At 44.9% G+C, this 16,337-nt stretch overlaps 1 protein-coding gene across 8 annotated transcripts in view; it reads left to right on the top strand.

Moving 5' to 3' along the window:
* Positions 1-16,337, top strand: part of LOC145520715 (interleukin-1 receptor-associated kinase-like 2) — a 74,608-nt gene that overhangs the window by 49,427 nt on the left and 8,844 nt on the right. For 4 of the 8 annotated variants that reach the window (XM_081527908.1, XM_081527907.1, XM_081527913.1 and 1 more), the window contains 4 exons: positions 1,892-2,001; positions 3,720-4,041; positions 8,127-8,189; positions 10,218-10,418. In XM_081527908.1, coding sequence (XP_081384034.1) covers positions 1,892-2,001; positions 3,720-4,041; positions 8,127-8,189; positions 10,218-10,418 — 696 coding nt within the window. The remainder of the gene's footprint in view (positions 1-1,891; positions 2,002-3,719; positions 4,042-8,126; positions 8,190-10,217; positions 10,419-16,337) is intronic. The other 4 variants (XM_081527909.1, XM_081527914.1, XM_081527915.1 and 1 more) reach the window with 1 other exon arrangement.

The raw sequence follows: 16,337 nt of genomic DNA, 5'->3' as shown, positions 1-16,337 counted from the left end.
TTATTTGGTCTTTTAAAGCTTTGGTTTGCTCATGTGTCATGTTTGCCCTCTGTGAAGTTGTTGAAATAATTAAATAGCTTGTGTTCATGGAACTTTCCTGGCGGTCCAGTGGTTCAGCTCCACGCTTCTAATACAAAGGGTGCAGGTTCAATCCCTGGTCCTATGTGCCATGCAGCCAAAAAGTAAAAATAAATAAATAGATACTTTAAAACAGACAAATAAATAAATAAGTAAATAAGCTTGGAAGGTTATATAGCCAGCCCCGATAGGCCATTAGGAATACTTGGAACTTTAATATTACAAAATCCTTAATTTTAAAAAAACTGATTGAATAGGTAATTAAAGATTTTAGAGACCATCAGTGTAGGTAGCAAGTGACATTAATGGTTTTAAAGCAAGGGCATTATTCCAGGAGCCTCACATAAATCACTTCTTATATATACAGTGTAAACTACGATAGAGCAAGTTTACTTAATGGTGTTCTTGATGAAGTAATAAAAATGACTAATTTTATAAAAAAAAAAAAAGTTTTATGACAAAGCGGCATTTAAGTCAAGAGTAAGACAAAGGTAACCCATAGTGCTATATTATCCAGTATTGTTCTGAAGGTGCAAGCCAATGCACTAGGACAAGAAAAAGAATGAACTGATACCGAGTATGGAAAGTGGAGGTAAATTTTTCTTAAAAATGATATTCTAATAAATTCCTATTTGTTTGTGAATGTATGGAATATTTATGGAGAGATACAGGAAACTGGTGCCCTGACTGCCTCTGGGGAGAACTATGTAGACGGGGTTCAGGTTGGGAGACAAACTTTTACTGCATACTCATTTGATCTTTTGCATATCATACCATATGAGTGTTATATCTATTAATGTTTTAATTTTTAAGACAAACAAGCCTTCCTTCTCATAAAGTCCTCAAACAGAGTGATAAAAGTTATTCCACAACAGAATTATTGCTTCCCTTGGGAGGGATCAGACAAAGTAGTTATTCATGGTATAATAATGATTGTTAGCTTTGCTGAGCTCTCACTGTGGGCAGGACACCGTGACAATGGCTTTGTACATCTCCTTCAGTCCTTGCCACAATCCCAGAGGTTCCCCCATTTTCAAAAAGAGGAGTCTCTGCCACAGAGAGGCAAAGTAACTTACCCAAAGAAATACAGCTGATGTGTAACAGGGCAAGAGTTTCAACAAGGTTCATGTGGCTCCAGATTCCAGAGTTTTTAAGAAGAAATCTATTAGCAAGGCCAGTTCTTAGAGGATGTAGAATCTAAGAGGTCACCTAAAAAATAAGAAGGGATTGTCTTGGACATTCAGTCTTAGAACAACAGTGGAAGTATAGAGGGCTTTAGACCACCCATAATCTCTATCAGCTCTTGTGAAATCTCTCCAAATACTTAAAATCAGCTCATGTGCTTGATGTGCCAACACAAGGTCCCTAGCTCCTCTCCCACACAGCCTCTCTTAGAGAAGAATTCCAGAACTCCTGCATGATAGTCATGATAAAAATGGTTGCTATTTATTGAGCACCCACTGTGTGGCAGGCACTATGCTAGGGGCATACTATTCACTCCTTTGAATCCTTACTACAACCTTAAAGCATAGGGATTAACGTTTCTATTTTATATCAGAGAAAACTGAGGCTCAGAGACGTTGAGTGTCTTTTCCAAAGTCACACAGCTAGTATGTGTCTGGGCTGGGATTTATACCTAGATCTGTCTGATGTCAAAACTAGTTCCCCGCCAGTAAACCATGCTGGCTGAGCCCTGTTGTAGAGGACATGAGGGCTGGAAGAGAGACAGGAGCCCGGGACTCTGCCACTTTAAAGTCCACTGAGACTTTAAAAAGGCACAGATGTCACTATTTTCTCCTTTTCTTTCTCTTAGGGTGGCTCAGACCCTCTCCCGTGGCCCCAGCGCATCAGCATCTGCTCAGGATTGCTTCATGCCGTGGAGCATCTGCACAGCTTGGAGATCATCCACGGCAATGTCAAGAGGTGAGAGAGGAGGGCTGGGCCCCGCCTCGGGCTGGGGTGACGGGGATGAGACCACGCACACTGCTGGGTCCCATTCCTCTCCCTTTGTCTCTCTTTTCTTTGACTTTCTCTCCCCTCCTTGCCTCTCTCGGATCTCTTTTTCTTTGCTATACCCTGAAACATCAGTGTTTCTAGGTTGTACTCTGTCTCTGGTTGCTGTCAGCATGACTGCCTATCTCCACGTTTGTCTTTCCGTAACAAAGGTATTTCCCCAGCAAGTTTGTTGGTATTTCCCCACAAGCCTTCCATTCCCCTGCCATATTTCACTTCCCCTCCAGCAGCTGATCTGGACTGGGTCCTCGAGCTGTGGGCTGTGACTGCCAGGCTCCCTGGGCTTTTGAGACCTGCTCTCATTCATGCATCTGTTGTCACAGATACCGTGACACAGGTTAGATGTGCGCCCCAGCATCTCAGTACCGTGCTCCCAAGACTAGAAACACGGAGAGGGATTCCAGAAGACACCAGAAGATCTGGAAACAGTGACCTCAAGACCATAGAATTCACACTTCCCCAGAGTTGTCTCCTCTTTTGGCCAGTGGAAGCTCTTTCCTCTTTTCTCCCCCCTGATTTTTATTGACTTGTGCAAACAATTGTAATAGCAAGAAAGGAAGTGAAGAGCAAGAGGTCATCCTGACCCTGTCACCCTGACTCACCACATGGCCTCCATTTCTCTGCTGTTTTTTTTTTCCCCCAGCCCCTGCCCACACAGATATCTCAGCCCTAAGATAGCACCATTACCTGATTACCAACTCATAGTCTCTTTTCCCCCATGATTTAAACATTTCCTCACGTTGCATGTCATCAATTTTTTGGTACTTTTTTTGACGTGGGTCATTTTTAAAGACTTTATTGAATTTGTTACGATATTGCTTCTGTTTTATGTTTTGGGTTTTTTGGCCATGAAGCATGTGGGGTCTTAGCTGCCTACCCAGGGATTGAACCTACACACCCTGTATTGGAAGGTGAAGTCTTTTTTTTTTAACTTTTTGTTTTGTATCGGTGTATAGCCGATTAACAATGTTGTGATAGTTTCAGGTGAACAGTGAAGGGACTCAGCCATACATATACATATCCATTCTCCCCCAAAACCCCCTCATATTGGAAAGTGAAGTCAATCACTGGACCCTGAGAGAAGTCCCCAGTTTGAATATTTTTATACATGCAGGTTAGTTTTTAAAAATTAAATTTTTTTCCTTTAGAGTACTTTCTGAGAGTATTCATTCCTGTAGATTAGATGCTTAAGTCTAAGAATATTTTTTACTGTTCGTCTTATTCCCCATGATCTGAGTAGGTTCAGTCCCAAAGAATGCTGACGTTTAGACTTGAGTCAGCAAGGCCATAGCTGGGGGTTGGAACAGCTTCAGAAGAGAAGGAGCCAGTACAGCCTCTGGGCTCAGGGCTGACATCCGTGGGGATCAGGATGGCTGCACCTCTCTGGCCACCAAACACCATTTCTGGGGCAGCAGGACTGATCTTAGCTTCATCCCCATTTGCTGGTGGAGGTGGGCTCCCAATCCCCACCCCCCATCAGGACTGGCTCATAAACTTGTTGAGGGTCTTCAGTGACCCTTGCTTTCTGGCACTGCTCACTACTAAGTTGCTTTCCAAAAGGGTCTCCATGGCAACCTCTTCTTGTCCACCTCCAAACAAGAAGGTTCTCTCTGCCTTCTTTCCCACAGCTCCAATGTTTTGCTAGACCAAAACTTCACCCCCAAGCTGGCTCATTCGATGGCTCACCCATGTCCTGTCAACAGAACATCAAAGTACACCATGATGAAGACCCACCTTTTCCAGGCCTCCACTGCATATCTTCCGGAAGATTTCATCAGAGTGGGGCAGCTAACAAAGCGAGTGGACATATTCAGCTGTGGAATAGTAAGAGCTTCCTTCTGTGCTCAAATCAAGGCCTGCACACATCTGTCCTTCCAATGGCTCCTCTGTAAGCACAAACTAGAAATGTTCCACGAGGTACAGCAGGAGTTGGCAAACTATGGCCCACAGGTCAGAACTGGCCTACGGCCTATTTTCTATGGCCTCTAATTAAGAATAGTTTTTATGTTCATAAAAGACTGAATAATAACAACAGCAATAGTAAAAGAGTGTGTGACAGAAATTGTTTGTGGCTCACAAAACCTAAAATGTTTACTAGGTAGCCTAGAAAGTAAATCTCTCTAGAAATATTTACTTTCTAGAGAAAGTTTGCCAACCCTTGAAGTAAAGCTCCTTCTCCCCATGAGTGTGCAGATTCTAACAGAGCTTCTGACTTCCCTGATGTGCATTCAGCCACCATCTAATCATCCATCCACTTGTCTGTTTCTTCTTGTTTGTTATCTGTCTGTTTAGTCCATCTGTCCATCCATCAGTCCAGTTATTATTCAACCATTCATGCAATAGCCACCCATCCATTCAGAAGCTATCCAGCCATCCAACCCGTGTCCTAATCACCACTGCTGTCCATCATTACTGTGTGCCAGGCACTTGGAATATAAATGTAACTAAAACACAGTCCCTCCGCCAAGAGTTCATGGTCTGAGTCTAGCAATCTCCAAAGCACATTTCTATAAAACACCAGTTCCCTGCGATCTCAATAGGTTTGATGTGTTTAAAGGGTTTCGATGTGTTCAAATAAGTTTGAGAAACGCTGCGTTGAACAAGGTTACGCAGAAAAAAAAGTTACCACAAAAAATATACCAGGGCCTTTCATATGGTAATGGTCTTTAATCTGGTAATGGTGAGGCAAGGGTATGCAGCATGTCTCAAATTCCCTTGACTATGAAACATTGTTTTCTTAGCATCTCTAAACATCAGAGACCTGGGGATCCCAGTCTGGGAAGTTGGGGTGGAGAAAAGTGACAGTTTGTGGCTGACCTCTGCCTAGAGCCAACAGCTGCATCTTGGCCCTTGCCTTCTCTCTTCGTCTGCAGCCTCAAACTCTGAACTTCCTCTCTTTGACCATAGTCTGTCTGGTTCTTCCACTAATGTCCTTCCTCTGAGCCACCTTCTGCCCTCAGCCCAGCTTCCACATACCAGGTTCTGCTTCCCTCTGTCTCCTGGCCCATCAGCCCTTCTGGTTTACTTGTCCCCCAGTTCTTTCCTGCCTCACCCTCTCCCCACCCCCACCAGCCCCACTGTGAGGGGTGCTCAGTGAAGCTCAGCAGGGTCAGCCCAGGATCCTCCTCCCTTAAGAACTAGTGAAACTAAACCCCAAGGCTGCCAGGCACATACAATGTAGAGCTGAAGAGCATGAGTTTGAGTCCCAGCTCAGCTGCTTTCAGCTGTGTGACTTAGGGTATCACTGATAACTCTGGACCTCAGTTTTATACTCTGTAAATTGGAGGTAATGATGCATATAGAGATTAATGAGATTCATAAGATAACATATATAAACTGGTTAGCAGAGTATGTTGCATTGATCAATATGATTATTATTACAGGGGTTATTGTTTATTATAATTATCCCTGCCTTCCCACACTCACTCCTGATTTCTGTTTATGCTTGACTTTTTAACTCAGTTCTTGATGTAACAGTTGACTTTCCCTTTCATTCATTCAGTGAGTGCCTACTGGCTCCCTTCAATCTTTTTCTCAGCCCTGCTGCTGACGGATGGTATGATATTCAACTTTGGTTCTTGTTGTAGGGAACACTGCCTTTCTCTGTTGTTGTTGTTGTTTATCTTTTTATTGAATATAGTTGGTTTACAACATTGTGTTAATTTCTGCTATACAGCATAATGACTCAGTGATACACATATATACATTCTTTTTTATATTCTTTTCCATTGTGATTTATCCAAGAATATTGAATGTAGTTCCCTGTGCTATACAGTAGCAAGTCACTGGGTTTTTTTGATGAGCGCTAAGTAACTTTTGTAAAAGGCCTGGCACAGGGTCTGCCCTGTGGAAGAGGCAGAGGAACTGTGTCTGTTCATTTCCTCTTGTTCTTCTCTCCAGTCTTGGCAGGACCTCGCCAAGTCCCTTTTCTCTTGGCTTCCCTCCTCTATGCAGGGGTGCCTTCTGCTGCCCCCTCCTGGCCACTGCTGCTGCTGCTGCTAAGTCGCTTCAGTCGTGTCCGACTCTGTGCGACCCCACAGATGGCAGCCCACCCGGCTCCCCCATCCCTGGGATTCTCCAGGCAAGAATACTGGAGTGGGTTGCCATTTCCTTCTCCAATGCATGAAAGTGAAAAGTGAAAGTGAAGTCGCTCAGTCATGTCCGACTCTTAGCGACCCCGTGGACTGCAGCCTATCAGGCTCCTCCATCCATGGGATTCTCCAGGCAAGAGTACTGGAGTGGGGTGCCATCGCCTTCTGGCCACTGTAGTCTGTTAGTAATGCTTCAGGCCCTTTCAGGGTGGAGGAGGAGTTCTTGGCAGTTGTTCAGTAGCTCAGTCGTGTCAGACTCTGCGACCCCATGGACTGCAGCACGCCAGGCCTCCCTGTCCTTCACCATCTCCCAGAGCTTGCTCAAACTCATGTCCATCGAGTTGGTGATGCCATCCAACCATCTCGTCCTCTGTCCCCTTCTCCTCCTGCCTTCAATCTTTCCCAGCATCAGGGTCTTTTCTAATGAGTTGGCTCTTCACATCAGGTGGCCAAAGTATTGGAGTTTCAGCTTCAGACACCACTCAGTCTGAAAGGACTAATCTCCTTTCAGATTGACTGGTTTGATCTCCTTGCAGTCCAAGGGACTCTTAAGAGTCTTCTCCAGCACCAGAGTTCAGTCAGTTCTTTGGCGCTTATCCTTCTTTATGGTCCAACTCTCACGTCCATACATGACTACTGGAAAAACCATAGCTTTGACTAGATGGACCTTTGTTGGTAAAATAATGTCTCTGCTTTTTAATATGCCGTCTAGGCTTGTCATAGCTTTTCTTCCAAGGAACAAGCATGTTTTAATTTCATGGCTGCAGTCACCATCTGCAGTGATTTTGGAGCTCAGGAAAATAAAATCTGTCACTCTTTCCATTGTTTCCCCATCTATTTGCTATGAAGTGATGGGACTGGATGCCATGATCTTCATTTTTTGAATGTTGAATTTTAAGTCAGCTTTTTCACTCTCCTCTTTCACCTTCATCAAGAGGCTCTTTAGTTCCTCTTCACTTTCTGCCATGAGGGTGGTGTCATCTGCATATCTGAGGTTATTGATATTTCTCCCGGCAATCTTGATTCCAGCTTGTACTTCTTGGCAATAATTGGACCTTATTCTGTCTTTGAGAGAAGTTGTTGGAGGGAGATTTAACACTAAGCTGGAGTACCCACTCCCTCATCTATACAGTCATTAGATCACCATGTACCAAATAAGGATACAGGCTCAGATTTTAGTTTCTTGCCCACAGATCACCCAAGCATGTAAAGAACAGAGTCAGAATATGAACCCAGGCCTATGTGACTGTGGACTCCTTAGCCAGTGTGCTCTTACCTCTGCTGAGAATTTCTGTTCAAAGCAGGTCTCCCATTTGCTAAGATACAAATCACAGTTTGTCAGTTTGGTGGTGGCTTATACCAGCTCAGGACTGTGCTCTTTTCATGAATGGATGAATTAATGAGCAAATAATGTTAATAAAAGCCTGTGGATGAAAATGTTATGGATATTGCCAAGATTTTCTGTCTGGAATAGATATCTGCATGTGGATTCCTCCTTTTCTTGAGATTAACATAGCAGTGCCTGCTTACCATTTCTGATGGGTTTTAAATGAAAATATCTTTAGTATATAGTGTGTATGTATCCATATGTATGTGTATATACAGATAGATGTTTATATATATATATAGACAGAGAGAGAGAGAGAAGTGTGTGTGTGTGTTTGTGTGTGTATCTATCTGATGGTAATACACACATATTTGGTTTTCATCCTCCTTGCTTTGCTATCAATTTAAACCTCTTCTAACAGCTGGGTGATGTGTTTAGCTAAAGGAGGTGTTTAGTGATGTTTACACATTCCAGATTTGGGGCAAGTGTCTATGCTGGCAAATGACAGAGCCAGGCCTGAGGCTCAGACTTGAGAAGAAGCTTGTCTCTTGGCCAGAATCTCCTGTGTGAACTTGTGCATGTGTGTCCGAACCGTGCTAACTCCGTATTCTCTCCAGGTGTTAGCTGAGGTCCTCACAGGCATCCCTGCAATGGATAACAACCGGAACCCAGTTTACTTGGTAAGGGAACCAGCCCCTTCTGGCTCACAGCTATGAGGGGTCGAGGGGTGGGGAGGGCAGGAACCTCCACTGTACCCATCTGTACCCATTTTTATTGCTAATGAGGCCTAAATCCAGGGTTTGATTTGTACCTGCGCAAAGAAGCTGTAACCTTCCCCCTTCACCAGCCAGACAACAACTACTTTTGCATGAAATAGAGTTTAGAATGTTTGGGGGAAGTCCATTTCTTCTGTCTACATGTCAGGCAATCAAATAGGGTTTGTTTGGGTTTTTTTTGGCCACACCATGCAGCATGTGGGCTCAGTTCCCCAAGCAGGGATCAAACCCACGCCCACTGCAAGGGAAACACAGTATTAATCTCTGGACCACCAGGGAAGTCCTAGCGTTTGTCTTTAAATTGGTGAAAGTAAATTTCAGCCCTTTTAGGTTTCTATAATAATTTCTAAATAATTTCTATTTTTTAGGTTTACGACAACTGTCATTCGGATACACGTGTATGTGTATAGTGTCAATTTCAAAAATATAATGACATAGCCCAACTCTGTGTTTGACTCTTTATATATGCATGTGTGAGTGCTCAGTCATGGACTATAGCCTGCCAGGCTCCTCTGTCTGTAGTATTTTCCAGGCAAAAATACTGTAACGAGTTGCCATTTCCTCCTCCAAGGGATCTTCCCAACCCAGGGATTGAACCCAAGTCTCCTGTGTCTCCTGCACTGGCAAGTGGATTCAGTTGGGAGTTGGTTAAAAAAGTGACAATAGTGGTCACTTCCCTGGTGGTCCAGTGGTTAAGAATCCTCCAGGGAACACAGATTTGATCCCTGGTCCATGAGCTAGGATCCCACATACCACAAGGGAGCTAAAGGCATATGCTACAACTTCTGTAGCCTGTGAGCCCTAGAGCCTGTACAAGAGAAGTCATCAAAATGAAAAGCCCTTGCGCACCCTGATTAGAGAGTAGTCCCCACTCACCCCAACTATGGAAAGCCCGCATGCAGCAATGAAGGCCCAGTACAGCCAAAAATAAATAAAGAATGACAATAGGGACTTGCCTGGTGGTTAAGACTTGACACTTCCACGGGATGAGATCCATGATTTCATTGGCAGTAGCCAACTGGGGAGCATCTCCTTACACCGTTCCTTCAGGGCAGTCACTCTGTACAGGTTCTCATTTGTTTCAGATGGTGTATTAATTTCCTATATTTAATCTATTTAATCAATATAAATAATATATTTATAACCTATTTATATAAGTAAATGCATACATGTAAAATGTATCATGTAACATATAATTTATGCTATACAAATATATCTATGTATTTATATAGTAATATATCTATTGTTATTTATATAGCATATCTTCTGTTTTATGCATAGTTCAGATTTCTGCTTTCTAAGTAGCATAAAATAGTCGGGCTCTGTAGCGCAATGGATAGCGCATTGGACTTCTAAGTAGCATAAAATATAACATGTAGTATAAAATTTATAAAATATAAAAATATACATAGTATTATTTATATAGTACATCTCCTATTAAATATACATGGGCCAGAATCCTACATCCTAACATTTTCCTGTAAATGTTAATAAGGTGAGTTATTAGTATAATTATACTATATTGTATTATATTGGTATAATTATGCTATACTGTACTATATAAATGGTAGCTATTATTACTATTAATTACAATCACTAATAGAACATTGAATGTTGATTCTGTGTCAAGTACCACACTTTATGCACCATGTCTTTTAATTTGTGTTAATCCTATTCCCATTTTCCTGATGAAGCAACCCAGGCCTAGAAAGGTTAAGCCCCTGCATGATGATATGAGTGTGCTATGAAATGCCCTGTACATGTGGGGAATTTAGCCGTTCTCCAGTTCTTGGCTGTTTTACTTGTTTCTGGGATCCTGGCAATTATTTTCTTAAAACCATGTTGGTGCCATCCTGGAGGTGGGTGGGCCACATATGTTTGGACCCCATACCCCTGGACCTCACATGGGGGTGTTTCTGCTCTTTCCCACAGAAGGATTTACTGCTCCATGAAATTCCCAGCAGCACCACATCACTCTGCTCCAGGAAGATGGGTGTGGAGAAAGAGATGGCCAAGGAAATCTGCCAGAAATACCTGGAGAAGAGAGCAGGGACGCTACCGGAGGCCTACGCTGAGACCTTGGTTGTGGCCGCCTGCCTCTGTCTGCGGAGGCGCAATGCCAGCCTGGCCGAGGTGAGCCTGAAGCTCAGCCCTTCCCTAACAATGAGCCCTGTCTATGAGTTGGCTTTACCAGGGGCTCATTACGATCCCTTTACCAGTCCCTTCACCAAGAAGTGATTTCATACTCCAGAGCCATATTTAGTTGCAAACAGCAGTGTCTGCTGGAGCTGACAGCAGCTACGCTGGAGTCAGAGGTCCTGAGGGTGCCTCAGACCATACTCTCAGATGTAACAGAAGTCCATCTGCTTTCTCTGAACCTACTTTATTCCTCGCCCTCTCTGTGGGCTCCTTTTCCTTCCCTCCATCCTCTTGGTCAGGGGATACAGCCATATTCATTTACATGTCATAGTTCTGTTTTCACTAAGTGGTCAAGTCTCCAGGCCCCAATTTCAACCTCTTAGTGAGATAAACTCATTGGCTTAGCTAAAGTCAGGTGTCCACCTGTTAGCCAAGCAGGTAAGTTAGGAGTTCAGTTTATAAACCTCCTGGCCAGGGGGTCAGGCCTGGCAGGTGGCAGGGCCAAGTCCCAGAGAAAGGGATCATGTCTTAGCCCATGGACTAGACAGACACACCAGAAATCAATCACCACAGCAGATAAAACATTTAACTATGTCTAGGATATGCAGCGGAGAAGGCAATGGCACCCCACTCCAGTACTCTTGCCTGGGAAACCCCATGGACAGAGGAGCCTGGTAGGCTGCAGCCCATGGGGTCGCAGAGAGTCGGACACGACTGAGCGACTTCACTTTCACTTTTCACTGTCATGCACTGGAGGAGGAAATGGCAACCCACTCCAGTATTCTTGCCTGGAGAATCCCAGGGACGGGGGAGCCTGGAGGGCTGCCGTCTATGGAGTCGCACAGAGTCGGACACGACTGAAGCGACTAAGCAGCAGCAGCAGCAGCAGCAGGATATGCAGAGGTGGTTTCCATGGTAGTAGGTGTAAATTTGGGGACCAAATTTGCTAGGTCTTTTTAAGACAAAATAACTGCCTGAGAGGGCTCTTAGAGGTTATCCCACTGAGGGATTTTTAAGTGGTGTCTGGCAGAGAGGGGCTCCTTGGGAGTACCATTTAGCAGAAAGAGAGCTTCAGGCCCTACCCATGACTCCAACCAGACATCCATTGTCACTTCTCATATCTGTATTGGGTTCTTAGTATTTTATTTGAGGAAAGGGTTTGGTAGCTGGAAAAAAAAACAAAAACCTTCAAACACCAAGCCTCCCATTTTACAGATGAAGTCGAGACCCGGAGAAGTGGGGATGAGGCCAGAGGGATTTTCGGTCAGAGCCCTCTGGACTCCTGGCTCAGCCTCAGGTTCACCATCTTTTGCACCGGGACACAGCAGGAGCCAGAGACCAAGTCCTGACTCTCAGCCTGGGCTAGCTCCAGCTACCTGAGTGCATTTGCTTATTCAGCAGTGGCGTGCTGGACCCTGGGGATAAATGGGGAACAACACAAGCCCAGTTCCGCTTTCCTGGAGTTCACAGACATTGTGCAGTAACTGTCTGGTGAATGGTGTATGATGACAGGGGAGCCCCACCCAGGACTTTCCCAAAGAAGTAATGTGTAAGCAAATGAAGAGCAATCCAAGCAGAAGGAGCAATGCATGCAAATAGCCTGAGTCAAGAGACAGCCTGGCAAGGTCAGGGGCCTGGTAGAAGGTCAGAGTGGCTAGAACACAGAGTACATGGGGCAGAGTGGCTTGTGATGAGGCTGCTGGGGAAAAAAACCTGACAATAGAGGGCTTTGCATGCACAGTCAGGATTTTGAGAAAGTCATTGGGGGTATTAAGCAGGAGCAGAACATAATCAGACTTATGCTTTAAAAAGATCTCTTTCCCTCAACCTTCATTTGTTTTATTTTTTTGTTCAGTGTATCAGTTAAAGTACATTCAAAGAAGCTGCTATGATGAGGAGACTCCAAAATAAGGGAGATAGAAGTTTATTCTTTTTAGTTCTAGAGTTTGAATGTTGGCAGTCCAGAGCCGATGTGGCAGTGCTGCAGTATTAGGGATTCAGGCTCGTATATTACTGCTCTGCTATTATCATGTGGCTTCCATTTCAGAGTCCAAGAAGGCTGCTGTAGCTCAGGCCATCACATTTACATTCCAACTGTTATAGCCACGCGTTCCGGGAAACAAGCTCACTCAGAAGGACGATGCAGATAGTGAAGTGCAGTTTATTACACCAGTGGGCCCAAGGCAGAGTATCCTCTTAGCCAAGGACCCCAACCAGCATTTGTGAAAATCTTTTATACCCCATGTGTACGTGTCTGAACCCACCACCCAACTTCCTTGTGACTTACATAAACAAAGGAAAGGTAAATACAATCACAATAACTCCATCATTCATGTGTTATGTGTTCAAACAGTCAATAATCAATAAGCCTGAGGTTACAGATAAGAATTTATGACCTGTCCAGAGGGGGTCTTATCCTTCTATTGTCATTTCCACAGGCACTAAGCACAGAGTTCAGAGTCCATTAGAGAGGTGGCCAAGCATAATCAGCACAAACAGGCCTAAGATGGAGTCCAGGCCCTTTGAATTCCTTATTCATTCCCCCCTCTTGATGCTCCTAGTTTCCATAACGAGCATCATTCATTGAGATATATTGTACTTTAGCCCTCTGGCCACCCACATGAGAGAAGGCTATCAACCTCTGGGTTACAAAGTTCACAAGACATTGTAAGAAGCAGGGCCCACAAAGCAGTATGATTAGAACTATTATGACAACAGTAACAATAGTTTTCCACCAATCTCCCTTTACCCAGGACAGGACCGAAGTCCAAAAGGGAATATTTTCATCAGACATGGCTTTCACTTGATTTTGCATATCTTCCAAGGCAGTAGATACATTTTTAGACAGGTCAGGGATGTATACACAACATCCGACTTTAATTATGGCGCAAGTCCCTCCCTGGGCTGCTGTGAGTATGTCTAATGCCATCCTATTTTGAATTACTGCCCTCCTCATCTGAATTTGTTCTTCGTTCAAGGGTTGAATGGCTTTTGTACTGTCTAAGAGGGCCTATTTAGTGAAATTAGTTAAGGCCTCCACCTTAATCATGATATCCGATATCCGTTGTCCCTACAGAGGGTACAAACAAGGCAGCAAGATAGTCATACCATTGGAACACAGATCTTGTCCATCTTGCATGCAGATAGGGCAGGTTTACCGGAGGTTGATGTAGGCTAGGCTTAATACTGCCATGGGCGAAAGTAAATCCCAGTGTGCAATGCCCTACGCAGCCAACTGGTAACCATGGCCATAAGTTAAGCCCACAGAGCCACTGGGTCCCGTTGGGGGCTACCCAATAGATTCCGGGATTATATTTCCAGTCGGAACTGGGCCACTGAACCGACTGATTGGGGTGATAGGTAACTTATATAATTTGTTTACATTGTTCAGGAGACAAATAACCCATATATTTTAATTCTTTTGGGTCTAGGTGGCGGTCTCCAAATCCAACTTTGTGGTTTTTTTTTGTTGTTGTTCCCAGCAAATAGTAGCGGGAGCAATCAACTGTCCTTTCTCAGTAGTCATCCAGAAATATTCATCCCAGACCTGGTAGTATTGCTCAAGGTACCGGGAGGCCTGTCCCCCTTGCAAGGGAGCCCTTCTCTTTTTTTTTTCATATATGAGGTATAAGCTCTTGTTATCTCCATAAGACTAATGTTCATATTAAATGTAACCCCATGTCCCTGGCCCATTGATGGCTTTTTTTTTTTACACCAGGAGAGCAAAGAAAGGTTATGATTGGTGAGAGAAAGGAAAGTTCCCTTTTGTTGTTCCAAGAAGGAGCACAGTGGTATAAAGTCTCCACAACGAAGTGGCGACACCCACCAGGGGAGTCCATCCATAGCCCCACATACCCAACAGTCGGAGGAGTTGTGGAAGTCCGCATAGGAATGTGCCCATGAGATGAAGACGTTGTCCTATGCAGGAACAGTGGTCAGGTTCAGAACTGCGTTGGTGAGGCCAAGTAGCAGGAGTCGTTTACCCAGCTCCATCCTAGAGAGGGCTCGTCTGGGACCTCGTTTTCTTCTTCCTCTTCAGAATGATCTTGGTTTCCCGTGGGCGGTGGGGTCTTTCTGGGTGGTCAACTCGGCGTCTTCTGGGTCAGCGTGGTATGCCTTCTTCGCTCTGGTGTGATGGATCCAAGGGACAATGCCTGCAACTTTAACTGCAGTAGGGGTGGTTAAAACAACAGCTTAAGGACCTTTCCATCGGGGGGCCAGTGAGTCATGTTTCCAGTCTTTCACCCATACCTGGTCCCCTGGTATAAACTCATGCATCTGCTCCCCCAAGGGGAATGATATTCTTTCTTGCACAAACTTAGTTACTTGATTAATTACCTTACCTAGTTGTTCCATCTGCTGTGATATCCTGTCTTCCCTTACCTGAAGTATATCAGTTGTTACCTGTCTTATTAGGGGAGGAGGCCTCCCATACACAATTTCATAGGGAGAGTAGCCGTGGGACCGTGGGGTCATCCTGAGCTTGAGCAAGGCCATGGGAAGTAAATCTACCCAGGAATAGTCAGTTTCTATAATCCATTTTGAAAGTGTCTCCTTTAGTGTCCGGTTAGTTCGTTCTACCATTCCGGAGCTCTGAGGCCGGTAGGCGATGTGTAACTTCCATTTTATATTCATGGCTTTTACTTACTTGTTGTATCAGATCTGATATGAAGGCTGGGCCGTTATCTGATCCTATGCTGGTGGGGAATCCAAATCGGGGAACTATTTCCCTAAGCAGGCTCCGAGCTACTTCTGATGCTCTCTCAGTTCGGGTGGGGAAGGCCTCCACCCATCCCGAGAATGTACATACCAGGACCAACAGGTAGCGAAAATGGCGATATGGTTTCATCTCAGTGAAGTCCACTTCTAGATGTTCAAAAGGAAGAGTACCTTTTAATTGGATACCTGGAGGTTTTGGTCTGCACCCTGGAGCGGCGTTAATCTGAGAGCAGGCGTTGCAATTTTGGGATTCTGTTCTACATAGAGAGGAGAGGTGAGGAACCAGAAAATACCTTCGGATCAATTCCTCTAATTTGTCAAGTCCCAGGTACGTCATGCGATGAGCTTGGCTCACCAGAGAGGGGGCCATCTTTTCAGGCACTAGTAGCTTACCATCCGGTAGTTCCCACCATCCTTTTTCTGTCTTGGTGGCTCCCTCCACTTCAGCTAGTTGGTTTCGAGCCTCAGTGTATGTTGGGGAGCCTAGGGCCAGCTCGGGTAGCTCAGCTAGGACAAAAGTTCTCATGGGGATTTCCCCGGATTCTTTTTTGTCCTCAGCTGCTCGTCTGGTGGTCTCGTCAGCCAGCCTATTCCCTCGAGCCTGTGGGGTGTCTTCCTTCTGGTGCCCACGGCAGTGCATGACTGCTACCTCCGTGGGACTCCAGACAGCGTCTAGCAGAGTCAGGATCTCCGCCTTATTCTTAATGTCCTTTCCATTGGCTGTTAGAAGGCCTCTCTCCCGGTATAGCGCCCCATGTACGCAGAGCGTAGCAAAAGCATGCCAGGAGTCGGTGTAGACGTTCACCTTCTTACCCTTTGACAATTGCAGTGCCCAGACTAAGGCCCATAATTCAGCTCGTTGGGCTGACTGGTGTTGTGGTAAGGAGCCGGCCTCGATAACAGTCCTCTCTGTGACTACAGCATAGCCTGACATTCGCTGTCCTAGCTTTACCAGGCTGGTGCCATCAGTATACAGAGTCCAGTCAGGATTTGAAATTGGCCTGTCTTGGAGATCTGGATGGCTAGCATAGACCTCCTCTAAGACTTCCTTGCAGTCGTGAGTGGGTCCACCTTCTCCTGTTGGGAGAAGCGTTGCCGGGTTTAAACCCTGGCAAGGCTCGATACGGAGGTTGGGGTTTTCACATAGCAGTCCCTGGTATTGAATAATCCGGGAATTGGACAGCCATTTGTGGG

The sequence above is a fragment of the Giraffa tippelskirchi genome, chromosome 9, assembly GCF_054371585.1.
Source record: "Giraffa tippelskirchi isolate mGirTip1 chromosome 9, T2T-mGirTip1v1.2.pri, whole genome shotgun sequence".
In the NCBI taxonomy this organism is placed as follows: domain Eukaryota; kingdom Metazoa; phylum Chordata; class Mammalia; order Artiodactyla; family Giraffidae; genus Giraffa; species Giraffa tippelskirchi.
Note: the sequence above shows the minus strand (reverse complement) of the source record. Positions and strands in the feature narration are given on the sequence as shown.